The 19,835-nt window shown below is 39.2% G+C and overlaps 1 protein-coding gene across 3 annotated transcripts in view; it reads right to left on the bottom strand.

Moving 5' to 3' along the window:
- Positions 1–13,184: 13,184 nt before the first annotated feature.
- The window catches only part of Klrf1 (killer cell lectin like receptor F1), a 33,870-nt gene continuing 27,219 nt past the window's right edge, over positions 13,185–19,835 (bottom strand). For 2 of the 3 annotated variants that reach the window (XM_037204091.1, XM_037204092.1), the window contains 4 exons: positions 19,344–19,475; positions 16,475–16,617; positions 15,461–15,573; positions 13,185–13,789 (listed from right to left, as the gene is read on the bottom strand). In XM_037204091.1, coding sequence (XP_037059986.1) covers positions 13,660–13,789; positions 15,461–15,573; positions 16,475–16,617; positions 19,344–19,475 — 518 coding nt within the window. In that variant the 3' untranslated portion in view covers positions 13,185–13,659. The remainder of the gene's footprint in view (positions 13,790–15,460; positions 15,574–16,474; positions 16,618–19,343; positions 19,476–19,835) is intronic. The other variant, XM_037204093.1, reaches the window with a different exon arrangement.

The raw sequence follows: 19,835 nt of genomic DNA on the forward strand, positions 1-19,835 counted from the left end.
CATTCTTGTCTCATATCGGATTTCATTTCTAAATCCTCTTTTTATAAATCTCTCCAATTCTTGACATTTGAAATGATTTTATTGTATCCTATTTAAAAGTTACTTGGCCTGGGGACAGTTCAGTGGTAGAGCATATACTTGCTTAGTATATGCAAAGCCCTGAATCCTACCTCAGGATTAGACATATACACATTACAAATCTCATTATCAAATGAAAATTTTCTTATTTAATATATTAAATATGAATGAAATTTTTATCATATTTTAATATATTCAATGAGTATATTAATTCTTTGAATTGATTTGAATTTGAATAGATTTGAATTGAAACTAATCTCATGAATAATTACTTCCAGGAGCTCTCTAACTTGCCTTGATTTGGAGGGTTTTCTTCTTATTTTTATGACCAACATAAGCAGTTAGCTATCTACTTTTGCAATATTTGCAAATTTTATGAATTCCCAAGTATGTAGTGTAATTGATACACAAGAACTTCACAGAAAACAAAATCCTTGCACTGAGGTTACCTCATGAGAGGCCTGCTAGTCTGTGAGTAAACAGTCTGAATTAGTACCACCCTCTACCTGTGAATGCCCAGGGTCTGTTGCCTGATGGGCACTCTGAGTGGTAAAGCTCTGGCAAAGGTCATTAAGGGTGTGATCTGAATTTGGCTGTTCAAACTTCTCCAGTGTCTGAGGTTCGATGTCAAATGTCAGCCTCTGGAGAGGATAGCAGTTCCATGTGCACTATGCATCCTATGGGCACTAAGTGTATGCTCTTTGACTGGAATTTAAATTGTGATGGGATGTAACACAGAATAGGGCTTAGCACCTTTGCCTTCCTGCAGATCATCTCAGCCTCTGTCTCTCTACTCTCTTCACCTCCATTCTTACTTTCTTTTTGTTTCTGTGCTTGCGACATCCCTACTGCTATAAATATTCTTTTGATCATTCCATCTCAAAATGAATAGAGAAAATTACTGTTCACAGTTAAGTATGTCAAGTCAGTAAGAAACTAAAGTAATGAAATGTCCTTCCTAGCCAGAACCCACCATGGCACATGCAGTAAAAGTCAAGATTTTGTTCCTCGGATCTTTATACAATCCAATTATATTACATTATTACTCCACCATTTTCCTGAGTCAAGATAAACTAATAGTCTACAAACGGTAGTGGTGGAATCTTAGAACTAAACTTACAATTACTTCAGAAAATCAGAGACTACATAAGTGTGCAACTCAGTATTTGATTACCAAATACTACAAGACACACACAAATGTGTCAGGCATATGAAGAGGTTAGTGGCAGAGCAGAATGAAATAGCCAATGAAATTATCACGAGAAAAATATTTTCAGATGGATAAGTAAAGAAAGGAAGGAATTTTTAGGCAGACATGGCAGCTCGGGTCTATAATTCAACACTAGGGAGGTAAAGGCAGGAGGATCTCAGGTTCACAGTCAGTCTGCGCTATTAGAAAATATCCAGGGCAGGGAGGCAAAACAAAACAAAAAAGGACAAATATATTTCTACCAGAAAATTCTCACCAGAAGTGTGCCAACAGAGCGAAAGGCTCGTATGAGGTTTTACACCATCTGAAAGTTATGATAGTCTAGAAACCTTAGAACAAAGGAGAAAAATAGAGTTCAAGGTGGGAGCAGACACTATGGACAAAGTGACCACCAGAGTCAGACTTAGAGAATTATAATCCAGGCTGGGTGGGTCAGCCTTGAAGGTGTAGGACAATAGGAAGTTACTAAATAACTAGCATGGATTAGTGACCTCTTCAAATACTCTAATGACTGCTCTTGGTTTTCTGAATTTTGGCAGAGCAAGGAATTTTACATAGGCTTTTGTTGTTGTTGTTGTTATATAGAGGAAAGCATGACAAGGGCAGTAGCAGGCATGGCGGCAGGGAAAGTGGAGAGAAGTTGATGGTTTCAGGGAATCTTAGACATGAATGCAATCAGCACAGGGTAAGAGAGACAAGGAAACATTGGCAATAAGATCAAATCCCAAGTTTGTGTCTAGTTTACCAAATGCACACCAGTATTGTCCACTGATACAAAAAGGAGGGGTCATAAGACGAGCTGAGCTTCAGAGGGGTGCAGATATTCCTGGTAGAAACTCAGCCAGAAGCAAGAGGTGCAGCCATGGAAATAAGGAAGCAGTGTGGGATAGATACACGAGACAGCCATCAGGAGAGCTGCAGGGATGTGAAGAGCGAGCCTATGGGATGAGAGGAGAGGTGGGGCAGGACAATGAGCAAGCAATCATCACAATCATTTCCTCGGTGTGGGAAAAAAATTGAAAAAAACTTTCTTCTCACACATGAACTTACTCCTTTGTTTCCTTCTATTCTTTGTTCATTTCTCTAACATTATAGGTGGGGGTGGGAGTGCTTTTATTTTCTAAGCTAAATTTGTGCCTAGACTTACATGAGTTAACAATCTTATGGCTTCAGATAGAAGAGTCTGTCCTCACACATCTGGAAGTTGTAACTAACAGTGCTGCACAGTTAGGAGAGTGCTCTAACACACTATTGGATCTGGGATAATCCTCATGTTGAGTAATGTCTGAACACAGTAAGAAGGTGTGTAAGTGGCTTTTTTCTTTCCTTGGGTTATAGCTTGTAATTCATAAGACCATTTTGTTAGTGGCTTTGATGATGAAGCAATCATGTCAAGAATCCCTCTGTACAATTTATGGTTTTATCAGCACCTCACACTGTTTTACACTTATTGACACAGACTTTAAAATGTTGACTCCTGCTTGCTAATGAATACTAAAATAAAAACTTAAAAGAACAAATTGAGACTTTTGTTCATTTTTAAAATAAAATCACAAATACCCCACATAACTATTGAAGGAAATGGTGGAAATTTTTACCTGTGAATACTTATCGCTGAGAATCTGGGAAGGTGCATCTAAGGGTCATGCCTATTGATACTTTTGGGATGATGTTGTCAGGGTTGCAGAAATGGTTTCTTTTCCTTTGCTAATTTAAAAAAAAAAAATGAAAAGACAGGAAAAGCAAGGTCTCAGAAGCCAGCCAAGTTTTATTGAAAGGATAAGTGCATACATACACACACATGCATACACACAGGTACACCCAGCACATGCACACACACACCTACATGTGCCATGCATGCTCATACAAACAAATGGGAAAAAATAGAAAGTCCAAAAATCTGTGTATACTAGACTATTGATTTTGAAGTAATGTATCACAAACGTACTATGTAGAAAAGACACTCTCTTCAATGCTATTGGAAAAAACTGGATTAAACATTCAGAAAAAAAAATGGAACTAGACCTTTATCTCATGCCAAATATAAAAAGAACTAATGAATTAAGAGCTGAAACTGTAAAACCACTGGAAGAAAGCAGGAAAGCCTCCATCCCAGTGGCCTGAATAATGATTGTTTCTAGTATTGATTACAAAGGACAGTCACTGTCACAGCTTTTGTTGTTGTTTTGGTGTTGCTTTACTTTTTATTTTTTTGTCTCTCGTTTCTTCACTGTCATCGCCTTGAACATCACACTCCGTTTCCTCAGCCATTGAATGTGGATTTGCAACAATCACACTCCAAGGAACTCACAGACTTTCAGCCTCAGAATGGGTCTCCGTTAGTGGCCCCTCTTGCTTAGGAGCAACTGGGTTTTGAACTAGTAGCTACGGGCTGGCCCATCTCTCTTTCCTGTAGGTGGTTCAGTGTGGGAATATGTATGTAACCCCTAATCATGTGAGCCAGTCTCATAAATTCTCACTCAGAATTATGTATGTTTTCTTGTTACTTTTTCTTATAACAGACTTGAATAATACAAGTAGATAAGGGAAAAGTAACACAATATGCAATATGAATATTATTCATTGAAAAAAGAAGAGGAAGCTGAGGAAGGAAAGGAGGAACAGGAAAAGGAAGAATCTTGAATTTACAATAATATGGACAAATCTGGAGGCCACTGCATTAAGTGAAATAAGACAGGCATAAAATCAAATACATGATCATTCTTATAAGTGATAAATAAAATATCAGATTCACAAAAGCAGAAAGTAGGATGGTGGGTTCCAAGGACTGGAAGGAAATATTTGGAAATATCAAATGATATAAAATTTCTATTAGATAAGAGGAATATCTTTGAGGTAACTAGTGTTTAATATGGTGACTATAATTACTAACAATGTATTGCAGCTTAGAATCTCACTAAGAAAGTAGGAACATGTTCTTACCACAAAAATAATATGTTAACTAGCTCCAGCCATTCCACAATATATATATATATATGTGCATCTATTTCAATGCATCATGATCTGCATATCAAATACATAAAAGTTTTGTTTGTTTACTAAATTTAAATAAATAAAACGAGCCATGAAGTGCATGCCTATAATCCAGCACAAGGGAGGCTAAGGCAAGAAAATGATGAGTTTGAACCTAGCCTGGGCTACAAAGCAAGACCCTGCTTCAAAAATACTAAACATCCAACTAAATAGTGGGAAAAGCAAAACCATGTCAGAAAGGAGCCCACAGAATTCTAAGTATGGAGATTTACTGTCCCTCAGCAAGGGTGTTCACACACATGTTCATCTTGCTGAACTTGCTTATTGGCCTGTCCACAAATCAATTCTGAGCAAAGTAGCATTCAATCAGGTGTACCCATTCATGTTAGCACAACATCAGAGAAAACTGCCTGGAGTGGTCAGCATGCATCTCATTCATGTCTTCTCTTCATATCTACCCAATCTAATGTTGAGTGTTTTTTGTTGTTAAGGTATCAGATGCTATAAGAATACTTGATGTAGCAAAAAAAAAAAAGTACTATTTTACATTAGGTAAAATACTTAATGTAAGTAAAACTTAATGAAGTTAAAACAATTTTCAAAGAAGAGAGGGAAGTGCTACAAGCAACAGGAACAGAAAATATCACAACCATGGTTTCAGGGAGGGATCTAGGCCACTTTTTCTTTGTGAGGAGACACAGATTCAACTCCACCTACAAGGAGACTGTGAACAGGAAGTCATCAATGATGCTGTATACCCAAACCCTTATCTAGAGAAGGAACAATCTTTGATGATTACAACTATATACCAAACACACATTCCAAAACTCTAAAGCTTTGGGAGAAGGACTTCTTAACACTGTAAACTTCAATTGTCTCATTTACTCAGGAAGGTCCCCACTATGAGTCTTCTGGATTCACAGGACTCAGTAGAGGTCTATCCCAACAACCAGGATCACTACATACTTAAGAGTATTAATTTAGAAAACTGGGTGACCTAAAAATGTGTTTGTGTGTGTGTGTATGTGTGTGATTCATGTTATGTGGGCCATCAAAATACACAGATAAATAAAATAGAAAAAGCACTTGGGTTTTTATTAGGATTTTCAGATTGATTAAGTTCACAGTCCTTAGTGTCGAAGAGACAGCTCCAGGCTTAAGAGTATTTGCTGCTCTTATAGGGGACCAGAGTCCTGTTCCAGCACTAAGATCAGGTAGCTCACAATCACCTCTAACTTCAGCTCCAGTGACTCCCTTTTCTTGCAGGGGCACCTGCACTCATGTGTACATTTATACACACACACACACACACATAAAATAATGTTTTTTATTTTGAAAAACTTGTTTCTTAAAACCTCCTCATCAGACATTTAATACTATTTTATGGACAACACTAAATTTAATACAGAAGGTAGTTTAAGAATAGCCCTTAAAAAGACATTCAAGGAAATGCAGCCAAACTGTTTTATGTATTTATTTATTTTAATATTTAGTTACTTCAGTGATTAAATGCTTACCTCAAAACCAGTGTTTGAAAGACTTGACAACGAGGCTTCAATATAAGTCTTCTGTTATTCTCTTCTCTCATTATAATTTTTTTTCTGTCATCTCTTCCCACATTTCTCAAGTATCCATCTTAATAAATGGTGCATAGTTTCTCACACTGCTTGTTGGAATTAAGTGCGGCTTTATGGAATTTTTTGTATTTAATTGTAAGTGTGTGTGTGTGTGTGTGTGTGTGTGTGTGTGTGTGTATTTGCATTATATATGTACAGGAGCCTACAAAATGTAAGTGCTAAATAAAGCTAACTCTGAGTCCCGCTTGCCCAAGGGCAGATAACTCCTGGAATTCTGGGGCCTGTGTTTCTTGTGAGATAACAAATCATGTGTTTTCACCTCAATAAACAAGGTTGGTTGCCCCAACTGCACAGGGTTTTGGGATCACATGTAGGTGTGAGATACATAGACAGAAAGTATGTTAGGATATATGTTTACTCCTGATTGGGCGAAGGTGGGAAGTACCATAGCTTTGTGGGAGTTTGGTTTTATGAGCACCTGACTGTCTTAAATTCAGGGCCATGTCTGAGAATCCTGCGTATGGACCTAGCCAGAGTCCATTTTCGTGGCAAGTACTAAATAGAGTTTGCTTTAATTGGATAACTGTAGAACTGTTCTTTCTCCTCAAAATGCTCACGTTTAGCATTTGGAATTCCCTAGCGAGGTCAGACCATTCACCCAAATTCTGAAACTGGCCCCGGGCTCCTAGACCAGCCATCTAGGAGGCATGCTCCTTGGAATCCAAGGCTCCAGGACTGCGTATCAAAAAGGAAATAGCAACCAAGTTTTTCTTTTTCACGGATGCCCCCTTCTGGTAAGTCATAGGAACTTCTTAACTTTTTCTGTGACATCTGGTTTCTGGTTCTGTGGGTTTCCAACATGGGGACATGGGGGTGATAAGATCCAAATATTTCCCTGTCCAGAGCAAAGTGAGACATCACGTGGCCCTCTGGTTTTTTTTTTTTTTTTCTGGTTAGTTGGGAGTCCGGCCAGGGCCTCTGGTGTTCGTTTCCTGACCTGCCTTGAGATCCTGGCAATGCCCTGGCGAAGACCGGGGGCTGAGAATAACTTGGCAGGGCCAAGTAACTGGGCATCCACTGGCTGGGTTTCAATGCTGAGGCTGTACAACAGAGCTGAGGAGCCATAAGGACATTTCACAAGCCAAGGGTTTGGAGAGGCCCAGCTCAGGGCGTGAGAGATTCCGGGAGCCCAGAAGAACTCAGAAAAGTCAGGCCACTGGTTGGTTCCCAGTGTCTAGATTGTGTGGGGATGCTACTGAGGAAAAAGGGGGCTTCCTGTTTGTTAAGAAATTTCTTTGGTCAAACTGATGAATCTCTGAATGATTCCAATTGTTGATATCATTGTGTTGTGTTTTCTGCTGTCGTTTTTTGCTCTGCGTCTTGTATTTTACTGTCTTTATGTGTTCCAACAGCAGGGAAAGATTTGTCTGTCTGTTTTGTAAGTGTGGATGTGTCTGTGCTTTCTGATATGTCTATAAGTTTTGTATTGGAAGCACGTAGCTGAGTAGGAAATGGGTCAGGCTCAGCTGAATGTATGAGTTATAGTAGGTTTTGTTCCTGACTGGTCTCCTTTGAGTGAATGAGCTTCCACCCCTCCCACGACTTCTTCCATGGCTGGGGCTCAGAATTTATCTCTGAGCTTTCTGGTCACTGGGTTTAGTTCAGTAGGGGTTCAAATGGCTTTTGGATATGGATAATGTTAAAAATGTTTTATGTTGTTCTCACTTTATTGAAACCCTATAGGCTGAGTTTTCCTGTCCCACCAGCCAGCTCCCAAATAACCTCAGAGACTTATTATTAGTTATAAATGCTAGTCTGGTAGCTTAGGTTTGTTACTAATTGGCTCTCAAAACTTAAATTAACCCATATTTCTTACCTATGCTCTATCATATGGCAGTACCTTTTTTCAGTGCAGCATGTTCATCTCCTGCTTCCTCTGAATCTGGCTGGCAACTAACTCCTTGTGACTCTGTCCTTCTTGCCAGTGTCCTCCCAGTCTGGGTCTCCCATCTAACCTATTCCTTCCCAGCTATTGGCCAGTTGGATCTTTATTAAACCAATGAGAGTAATGCATATTCACAGTGTGCAAAAAGATTATTCCCAGCAAAAATCTGGCTCTGGAATTGGGTTGTGGTTCTTCCCTTTTCAGACTCAGGCATGCTTTAAAAGTCTCTGTGTCCAGGATCAGAGGATCCCTCTGATACTCTAGAGGACAGGGAGAAGAGCACAAAGCAGAATAACTAAAAAAGATGATTGGTTTCATTTAATTGCCTAAGACTTTTGCTAAGATGTAACCCTTATCTCAAGATTGGTAAGTTTACTGAGTATAGTTAAAAATCTGTAATATCTGTAACAAAAAAGTTAACTTGGTAATACAGCATTGATAGTTTAAAAAAAACTATGTGTAAGAAATCTTAAAGGAATCATAGGGCACGATGCCATTTGGGGACATAAGCAACTTGTGACTTCACCATCATCTTTAGGTAGCAACATGGCTGGCAACCATCTTTGCTAGGGCTGGAGAAGATGAATGTCATGTGATTTCACCACTATCTTGATTAGAGATGATCACATGATGTGAGCCAACCAAGGAAGCAACAATAGTTTCCAAGATATTTCATATTAGGATGGATTTTTGTATGACAATTCTTGTCTTGAAAACAAGGTTTATGAAAGATAGGACTTAAAAACAAAGCTTGTTTAATAAGGTATTAGAGCCAAGAATGCACCTCATGCTAACAGCCAAACTTTATAATGTAAGAATCACCCAAGTGGTACTGGTTTTAAAGATATGAAGGAATCATGCAGAGCAGCTGAGAGTTGGCACAGTGTGGCGGGGCTGGAATTCCTAAAGACATCCCAGTTGCTATGGGGACCAGGAAAGTAAAGTTGCCAGTCTCCCTATGGGCTGCATTCATGATTTAAAATTTAATTTTGATACTAAAAGGAACTTCAATTCAGAAACTGCCCCCCCCACTGAAGGCTCAAACTTAAGACAGATAAAGCTGCAAGTTCTAGTCTTATAAAAGCTGCTAACACACTGTAAATGGTTAAACATAATTAAGACATGCAAGTCAATGATCAGTTGCCTAATAAAGGATCAAATTCTTTAGTATGTTCATAACTATACTTGTAGTCATGCTAAGTATTAATGTAATTAATTACAGAAATAAGCCTTATTTAGCCTCTTGCCTATGTTTTCAAGATTAAACCTAAAGCAAGTAACTAAAAACAAGCAAATATTGCTTAGCTCAGATATACTTAATAGAAAATGATCCTCAAACTTGTCAGAGATCTGCTGAATATGACATTTTAAATGTTTAATGGAAAAAAAAAAAAACCTTACTATTGTAGTTGGAAGTTTTCCTGTGTCCTACCTGGTCCCATGGCCACTCAGACCCAAGTAAACACACAGAGGCTTATATTAGTTACAAACTGTATGGCCTAATGGCTCAGGATTTTCACTAGCTAGCTAGATCTTACAACTTAACTCAGCCTATTTCCATTAATCTATGCATTGCCATGTGGCTTCATGGCTTACAGGTACTTTCACATCTTTCTTCTCCTGGCAGCCGCTTGCAGCATCTCCCCACTCTCCTTTCTACTTCTCTCTCTCCAGTTTGAATGTACCACCTAACCTTATTCTGCCTCATCATTGGCCAAACAGTTTTATTTATCAGCCAATCAGAGCAACACATATTCACATACAAAAAGATATCCACAGCATACTATGACAGACAGACCTCAGGTCCTAGTGGTGACCATAAGGTCTCCAAAGAAGATGATGGTGCACCATGACTCCACCTGGATTGTGGTCACACTAACCACTGGAAAAAGATGCCCCAATTTCTAGATCACCACTAGGACCCTGCCCAAATTGTGAATAAAGATACTAGAGAGTTGATTGCCCTGCTTTGCCTAGACAAAGCAAGTCCTCCTAGTTCCTCCTCCACAGGAATGTCACCCAGATCTTCTAAACTTGGCAGCTGAAGACTGATCCTTCCCTGGGATCTCTGCCCCCCAAGAAAGCCATCAACAACACAAGAGCCTAGGGTGACCATCTAGATGATGGATAAGTCTCTGTCCTTTTAGTTGATACATAGGCCATTTAGGTTATACTTCCTGCTATAATTTATCCTACTCCAATCTATGATGGTACTGACAGCTAGGCTAACTGTAACTTTGTGAGTTCAACAGTAGTAGGCAACCAGCTCCTTTCCTAAGGCTGTAGCCACCTTATAAGTTCATTTCATATGTAAAAATTAGATGCTTTTTCTAGAGCTACTAGGTCTCCTGATGAGAAAGGCAAATAGGTTTGACTTGCGAACAGGCTTCATATTAAAGTATAATTGGGTTTCAGATGTTAATTTCACTGTTTCTTTTTTTTCTAATGGAACTTGCTTTGCAGTGACTGTTCTCAGTAATAACTACTCGTATCTCTGACAAATGATTAGGTGGGGGAAAAAAGGCTTGACATCTATGCAAGGGTATTAGAAAATAATTTAAGGTATGTAAATAATAGAAAATGTTTGAAATTTCTTTCCCTCATCTAAGCTATTGTTATACTGAGATTTCTCACAGCTATCTGATACCTGCTTTTTCTATAGTGTGGATTTTAGTACAGAGTGCAAACAATGGTAATAGTAATATATCTAAAACTTTTATCTCTTTTTTCAAACCAAAAATTTCATATAATCTTCAGGGAACTGGGTAAATCATAAGACTTTTATCCACCTCTCACAGGTCAAATGGACTCCAGGTAAGGACAGCCTAAATTTCTTCACCGAGAGGGGGGGGTGCTCTCTCTTTCTCTCTCTCCCTTGGTTTTGGGTTCCTCCCCTCCCTCAACTATCGGGATAATGGCCCTGTGTGGTGGTATTGTGCTCCCCAAGATATTGTGCACTCTAATAAACTTATCTGGGGTCAGAAACAGAACAGCCACAATATTAAACATAGAGGATAGGCAGTGGTAGCATTCCAGAGGCAGAAATCCATCTGTTCAAGGATACAGCTAAGCATGGTGACTCATGCCTTTAATCCCAGAAAGCAAGCCTTTAATCCCAGGGAGTGATGGTAGAAAGGAAAGATATATAAGGCGTGAAGACCAGAAACTAGCAGCTTTTGCCTGGTTAAGATTTTAGGCTTTGAGCAGCACAGTTCAGCTGAGATTCATTCTGGATGAGGACTCAGAGGCTTCCAGTCTGAGGAAACAGGATCAGCTGAGGAACTGGCGAGGTGAGGTGGCTGTGGCCTATTCTGTCCCTCTGATCATCCAGCGTTCAGCCCAATAACTGGCCTCAGGCTTGATTTTTATTAATAAGAACTTCTAAGATTCCTGCTACAGCCCTGTAAGTTCCAAATGTAAGATTTTCTATTAAGTTTAAACTTTAATTTCTGTCCCTAGTCTATATTTGCCTCAGCAGATTTCCACTTAGCTAACAGACACCATCTAGAAATCAACTACAGACTACAAACTGCTGAGCTTTGGACTTGCTGAAAGCTAATGTGACCAGTCCAGGGGATATAACTGCTCCCTGTATCTTTAGCTTGGTCAGCAAACCAGATGCTTCTGATGAATGTCCCATTGCCTGAACCCCCCACCCACAGATTTTGACTAGAATTCTAGCCTTGCTGGGTCCTGACAATGATGTCCTAATTTCAGTAGGAAATTGTCCTCAACAGGTTGGATTATTAGATCAAAGGAAACTGTCTGGCATATGGGGATAAAATAGCTACCTATAGTGCCTATTGGAATACCAGGAATGGTACCTGTTAAAATCAAATAGGCCCAGATAAAAAATGACTAGTTCCCATTCTTGTAGGAACTCTAATGTTAGCCATCACAGAGCCAGAGTCAAGGATTTAACTCAGGATACAACTCCAGGGGAATGTAAGTACTAAAATTAACTTATAAACCCCACTTGCCAAGGACAGACAATTGCCTGGAATTTGGGGGTGGGGGTGGGGGCTGTGGTTCTTATGAGATAACAAACCATGTGTTTTCACTTTAATAAACAAAGTTGCTTGCCCCTACTGCACAGCATGTTGGGATACACATAGGTGGGAGACATGTAGGCAGGAAGTACATCAGGATGTATGTGTACCCCTAGTTGGGCCCAGGTGGGAAGTACCATAGCTTTGTCAAGGTTTGCTTGTATAAACACACCAATAGGAAGATTGTTAAATTGAGACAAAAAAATTTTTTTTGATCAGGTTAAGAGCTAGAGATTCTGTAAGGAGTTAGAGGAAGTAAATAAAGCTTATTGTGAGTCCATCCTAAGTGCATGCTTTGAAGTAAGGGGGCAATGAGGTGAAGCCACAAAATGAAGGGACTGGGAAAACAGAAATCCCCCAGGCATTAAACAGCAGGCAGCATCGTCTGATGTGAGGTTTAGAGTAGCTGTATTGAGAGTGGGTGTCACAGTGTGTCTCAGTGCCATCCCAATACTGAGGATGGATTGTCATGGTATGTCTCAGTGCCATCCCAATACTAAGAATATAAGTGAACAAAAAAGGTTCTCCTTGAAAACCAGAACAATAACCTGAGTACAAAGATAATACAAATAAGTCAAAAGTAATCCAATTTGTAAAACTTAAGTGAAGCTTTGAATACTGAGGGAAAGAGGAGAGCAAAGTCGTGGCAGACTCCAAGGTCTCAGCTTAACTAGTACAGGCAGGCTTCTGAAATCTAATGGATCGGTAACTTTAGTAACATGGAAGATGGACAGCCCCTGAGATGTCCCATGGACAGTCATTTAATAAGGTCCAGTTTGGAGATAATAAATTGATGACATTATGAAGGGGATGAGTTCAATCATCAGCTGTGTATATTAGCTGATCCAGGCAAAACTCTGGGGAATCTCCATGTTTACGAGAGCAGAGGAGAAAACCCATGCAGGAAAAGCTGCAGTGACAGACAGAAGTGGGCCATAGACACCGGGCTAATATTTCAAGATGAAAGGATTGGTTAATATCAAGTCGAGCTGTAGAGAGCTCCAAAAATCTAGATAGTCAGCCGCTGGTGGCTTGATGAAAACATTTTACTGAAATAGGTAAAGCAGAAACCAGATTTTATAGGAACTTCAAATAGGAGGCAGAAAGTGGAAAACACATTTCCTGAAATTTTTTCAGGAAGTTTTTCTTAAAAGAGGTGGGAGAAGCTGAACAGAAACCAAAAGCCACATGTGGTTACAGGAACATTTTCTTGTAGCTCCTACAGGTTTGGTCATGATAGAAAGAGAGTGAGAAAAGAGATAGAAGAAAAGAAAGAAGGGGTCTCCTTAGAAAAATTTAAAAAGCTGAAATTCAAACTACAGACGAGGGGATTTGATTTAGACAGAAAAGAGAGGTGGCTTTATTCACAGTAAGCACAGGAAAAATAACAAGCAGCCAGCTGTGCAAACTAAGTGGTAAAAAGTTCCAGAAATCCTCTAACAGTCTCCTTTATTCTTAGAGTAAAATGAGATATTTTGCAAGAGGTTAGCAGATTGAAGAAAGGTTTCCTCTTAGGCAACTGCTGTGAAGAATGATGATGAGATATTGTGTCAGTGACAGGGATGACCTCAGGGCTCAGCTGAGACTGACTGGGTGTTCACATTTGTAGACACATATTTACACATTATTAGAATCACCGTGTACTCAAGGGACAGAGGCAGGAGGATAGCTGTGAATTTGAGGCCAGCCTGATCTGCATGAGTTCCAGAACATGCCAAGGCTACATAGTGAGAACTTGTCTGGGGAAAAAATACATATCTCCATAGTAGCTAATTCTTTTCTAGTAAGAGAAATACCTATGATCATTCAAACATTGTCCTCTGTAGATGAATCTTGACAAATCCAGTAATTGTGAATGAAACACTTTTCAGAAAAAACACCCTTCTTTGTTATCAGGGCACAGGCTTCATCTTCAACCTGGCCTGTGACTTGAAATCTGCAGAGGAAAAGGCCACACATTAGTGACTCACAGGAAGGCAGGGCTCCACCCCAGATACTCACCCTCTGCCACAGTCTATGAGTGTTTTATGTTTTCCTTCTCCTTCAAGGTAGACACTTCAGATATTGCAACATTCAGACAGCAAATGAACTTTTCAAAACTAGAGCCAGATACCCTGGAGTGCTGAGCTGCTGTGAAATAATCTTTTTGTACACTGTAAAGATGTCTTGCTCTCTTTGGTTTAATAAATAGCTAGACGGGAAGAGGTTAGGCAGGACTTGCAAAGAGGGAGAAAGTGCTGATGTAAAGAAGGGCAGAGTCATCAGGAAACATAAAGAGAAGCAAGATGGATATTGCCATAGTGAGGAAAGGTACTGAGCCACGTAGTAGAGCATAGATAAAAAGTATGGGTTAACAAGGTGCAAGAGCTAGTTAGTAACAAGCCTAAGCTATCAGCCAAGCATTTATAATTAATAATAAGTCTCTGTGTGGTTATTTGGGAGCTGGCCAGTGGGACAGAAAATTCTGTCTACACTGAGCAGCACAACAGAAGTAATAAGAAAGACCCGGCCTCAACATAGGAGAAACAACTAATAGTTGTCCTTTGTGCATGGATGGCCCACTGCAGCATGCATGCATGAACCATACACCCACACACACAAAAAAAAAAAAACCAAAAACAAAAAACAAAAACAACACTGTAAGTAAAAACATATTTTGCAAATAAATAGTAAATCAAATTATGAAACCTTTTCGTCTTCCAGACTCAAATCCCAAATGTCACACATTCAAAACACCTTCCCTCACTGCTATGAAATAAATTTCCTTGATTCTATTAGTAGTAACTAAAACATAAGCCAAGTCTTTGGTATATTATGAGCTTGCTAAAAATAGAAATACCAACTCCATTCAGGGAGGAGGGCAGAGTTAAGTGAAGAAACTTCCCCCATGCCTTTGTTCCACAGTGTTCAGACCAATCTTTCCTGTCTTAGATAAACACGTGACAACACAATTTCATAAGCATGGAAGCTAATCTTGGCTATCAACTTGACACATCTGGTAAGAGGGAACCCCAACTGAAGAGCTGCCTCCAGAAGAATGGCCTGTGCCCTGTTTATGGAGGAGTTTCCTGATGGCTGGAGGAGGGCCTAGCCCACTGTGAGTGGTGCCGTCCCTGGGTAGGTGGTCCTGGGTGCAGAAGAAAGGTAGCTGAGTAAGCCATAGAGGACAAACCATTTCCTCAATGGCCTCTGCTTCAGTTCCTTTCTCCAAATTCCTGTCCTGCATGATTGAACTCCTCCCTTGGCTTCTCTCAATGATGGATTTGGTTGGGAAGTGTAAGCCAAAAACACCCTATCCTCCCCAAGTTGCTTTTGGTTATAATGTTTATCACTACAAGAGAATGAAAACTAGGATATGTTGATTATAATTTTCCATTTCTAACTTCTGTATTATTAAATTCAATGGAGGTCTAAATAGGACCATATATTATTTTAGGAGCCTCTGGTTCTCTAAGACAATTTTTATGAACTTTTGTAAATTAAACAGGTATCAAACTTTTCCGTCCTACAATCACCTGACCACTTGAGGTTCCCAAGAGCTACCAGTAGGGGGTGGTCTATGGAGGTCTCATATTTCCCCAGTGTTATACAGACACCAAACACTCACAGATGTGGGTGTAATGGTGTGCCATCCAGCCAGGTCCATGTTTTCTGTGTGTCTGTAACATTCAATCCAATCCAAAAGTAAACTCCATCATGTATTTTACTCTGGATGAAATCCTGAGAAAAGAGACCCAGAGGAAATCATCTGGATATAAGCTATGAAGAGAGATACTGCTGGTTTCTTACATACAAACCTAAAAAGATTCTGATGCTCATATTTCTAGCCAGAGAGATTGCAAGAAGTCTTCTGTATATTTAGAAAAAGAAACTGTGTGGGAAGGTTTTCCAACTGTGTGACTTGTCTATACATTCCGTTTGATGGAATTGAGGATGATACAAATAGCAGTCTATGGAAGGGTACAGAGGAGACAAAAGCAGGAATGGGACTGCCTAGAGGTGACTTGAAATGGGTTAAGAGACATGTGAATCAAAACTAAACATCTGTTCTAACTAAAACATCTTCCTCATTACCAAGATTCTTGACAGACTGCCGGGAATTGGCAATGTTTTGCATTTTATTTATTTGGTTATAAGTTTTTGAGACAGGATCTCACGGTATAGTCCAGGCTAGACTCAAACTCATCTATCTCAATCCTATTGCCTCAGCCTCCCAAATTCTGGGATCGCAGATGAGCACTACCATAGCTGGTTAAATTGGGAATGTTTTGATGGGTCCTTCAAACTTCTGTCTTCCTCCATGCAGAAGCTCAGTATTGATAGTAAATTATCCTAAGAACCTGACTGTGCCACTTATGTGTAGAGTAACATAGCCGAATTATGCCCCTGGAGAAGTTGTATAATATCCCCTGTGGCTATAGGGAAAATTCTGTCTCACAAGTTTAATCTTAGAGGAGAGGTAATTAAGATTATAGTTGTAAATTGCATTGCCTAGTGCTTAGCACATGACTGACATTCAACAAATGACGGCAATTAACAGTAGAATAATTGTGTTATCATGAAGTGTACCCACATCTCCTGGTTTTTAGAAAGAACTGAGTTTCATGAGATTAGCTCTTACCAGTTCTGCCTTGTCTTGGATCACTAAGAGACGTGATTTCCTTACTGCACAGGATATTTTACTATCAATCCATGATGTAAAGTTCATGTAAAACTTGTAACATTTCCCTTGTTGCTGGAACCAGTCATCAGGGCATGATTTTCCTAGAAGAAAAAAAAATGGGAAGAAATAGAGAGGAGAAAGAAGTTTTAAAACCAAAAGCAATTGTTGCATTGTTTTTAAACTTCAAAAAAAAATTAGGTCAACAGAAATGGCTCAGTGGTTAAGAGCACTTGCTGCTTTTGCAGAGGACTCAGATGCACTACCCTCTACCTATGTAGCAGCTGTAATTCCAGTTCCAGGGGACCCGATGCTCTTTTCTGGCCTGTGTAGGCACTGAACATATGTGGTGCACAGACATGCAGACAAAAGACTCGTACACATAAAATAAGAATAAAGATTTTTTTTTTAAAAAAAAAAAAAAGTAACAACATTGCCTCACTTTTAGGGAACCAACTCCCTTCTCTCTTTCCATTAATAAAAAGTCCATAGAAGAGGCAAATGCTAACACATTCACAGTTTTTGGGTTTTTTTAAAAGGCTATACCGAACTTGTAAATTTCTGTATTGGTTTTATTTTTTTAATGTATTTTATAATTTGATTTAATTTTACATATCAGCCACAGATTCTTCTGTCCTCCCTCCTCCCACCCCCCAGACTCCTCCCAGCCCACCCACCCCCCCATTCCATCTCCTCCAGGGCAAGGACTCCCCTGGGGATTCAGCTCAGCCTGGTAGATTCAGTCCAGGCAGGTCCAGTCCCCTCCTCCCAGGCTGAGCAAAGTGTCCCTGCATAGGCCCCAGGTTCCAAACAGCCAGTTCATGCACTGAGGGCAGGTCCTGGTCCCACTGCCTGGATGCCTCCCAAACAGTTCAAGCTAATCAACTGTCTCACTTATTCAGAGGGAGCCTGATCCAGTTGGGGGCTCCTCAGCTCTTGGTTCATAGTTCATGTGTTTCCATTCGTTTTGCTATTTGTCCCTGTGCTTTTTCTAATCTTGGTCTCAATTCTTGCTCATACAATCCCTCCTCTTTCTCGCTAATTGGACTCCTGGAGCTCCACTTGGGGCCTGGCCATGGATCTCTGCATCCGCTTCCATCAGTCATTATTTATCGAAACTATATATATGTATGTATATATATATATATATATATATATATATATATATATATAGTCTTTTTCTAAATTCCAAAAACATATGAATGTATAAAATATTTTCCTTACAAAACACTTAAGACAGGTACAAAGTTATTAACTTCATATTCCTCATTGTATAAAAACAGTTAAACTTAATAAAATACAGAGAAACTAAAGTCTATATAACTGACTCCGGGTTATACACATGATTAGTGGTGGGCAGAGTGAAAATTAAAGCAACAGCAGTGTATCTGTGCAGACTGCAGAAGAGATCAGTGGTGGCCTCCAAGGCATACAGGGGTAAATTCTCTACAACTCACGCTCTGTCTTAAACGTAGCTGTTCTAAAACAGTGGCCAGAGGATGAAGTGTGTCTTCTACCATTTAACAACCAAGATCTGACAAATTCACCTAAATATATATATATATATTTACTTATTTAGTGTGTGTGTGTGTGTGTGTGTGTGTGTGTGTGTGTGTGTGTGTGTGTGTGTTGCGTGTATGCCTACTCCACAGCCCACATATGGAGGAATCAGTTCTCTCTTCCACGTGGGTCCCAGGGATGAAACTCGGGCTGTCAGGCTAGGTGGCCAGTGCCTTGCCTGCTGAGCCATGTGGTCAGTCAGGAAGAACAACTTTTAAAAGCAGAATTCATAAAAAACATTTTAATCTCTTTACAATAGACAATCACAGTCCATGAGGTTTTGAAGTAATGTCCAAGAGTGTTTAAAAACAGACATGTGAGCTAGAACTGAAAAGTACTAAGGAAGCGGTTATTCTCAAAATTCTCTTTCAGCACAGAAAGTATCTCTTCGTACACTGCAAGAACATTGTAATATAGTTTAGCCTCAGGGACCACTAGATTTATCTCCTTGAAAAGGAAAATTTGAGTATTAAATTAAACCAATATTCAGAAATTAGTATATATGTTTTAACTGAAATAATTATTTATGCCTTCAACTTAGTGGCAGATATATAAAACTGTATTTTACTTAAATTTTAGTTAGTTTTATTATCTAAGTAGGGAATATTTTTAAGTATTCACAAATATTTTCAAATACTTGATACATATCAAAGAGGATTAATGTGAAAATAGAATCTGCCAAAATTTTTTTGAAAATAAACTCTATACAAAAGAGACTGGGAAGTTATATATATATATATGTTTATATTGTTTTTGCTTGTGTTTTTGACACAAGATCTCCCTGTATAGCTCAGGGTGGCACAGGACATTGATGATGCTCCTGCCTCAGCCTCTTGAATGCTGAAGAAATCTGTAACTGTCATAAAGGGCTTTGGGGGCCAGCAACATGCCCCAATGGGTAAAAGTGCCTGCCACTAAACATTCCAATCTGAAAGAACAAAACAAAAAACCAACAATTCCATAGCTTATCTTTGGACCTCTACAAGTACATCTTGCCACATGCATCCACACACATACATACATACATGCACACACAAAATTTTAATTAAGATAAAAATGAAGGATTTTCTCCCTCCTCTGATCTCAGGAATCTAGGTGAAGAAGTTGGTAAGCTAGCCTCTTCTTTTCTTAGTTCCCAGGTGCATTCTAATAACTTTTCTTCCATGAGCTTGTCTTTTGTCAGCTTAATTTGCTTGGCCCCAATACCAAGAGCTGAAAGGATCAAGAAAAAGATTCCCTTCCTTAAGACGCAGTGACATGGACCACTTACCTGTGGAGTCTATTTTGTCCTGCTGTTGTTTCCCGGGAGAAATATCCATACAGCCGCAACATCTGCTTTCATTATTACCAAGTATTCCTTTGTTGTGCTTATCGCTTAAGGAATGTACACTCAGATGACTGACTGAAGAGTAAAAAAAAATCAGAATGCTAATTATATTTCTATATATACAAGCCTGCACTCCTTTATTTTAATAAAATTGTTATGGGATACACAAACTGCTAGTCAAGAAGGGATCTGATCAATAATATCTCCACCTTTTAATTTTACAAAGGAGATGAGAAGGTTTCTCCCTACCAAGACCTACATAGAGACACAAAATAATATTATCTAAATCAAATTTTAAAAGATAAAACTTTTCTTTATTCATATTAAAGATTAAGACAGTCAGTTAAATTTTCCTTATGTTTATTAAAATTTCCTAATGTGGTGGATTGGAATTGTATGTGAGCTTAAAGCTAGTCATAGGATCATTATACTGCT

This window comes from Peromyscus leucopus, chromosome 3 (genome assembly GCF_004664715.2).
Source record: "Peromyscus leucopus breed LL Stock chromosome 3, UCI_PerLeu_2.1, whole genome shotgun sequence".
Lineage (NCBI taxonomy): Eukaryota > Metazoa > Chordata > Mammalia > Rodentia > Cricetidae > Peromyscus > Peromyscus leucopus.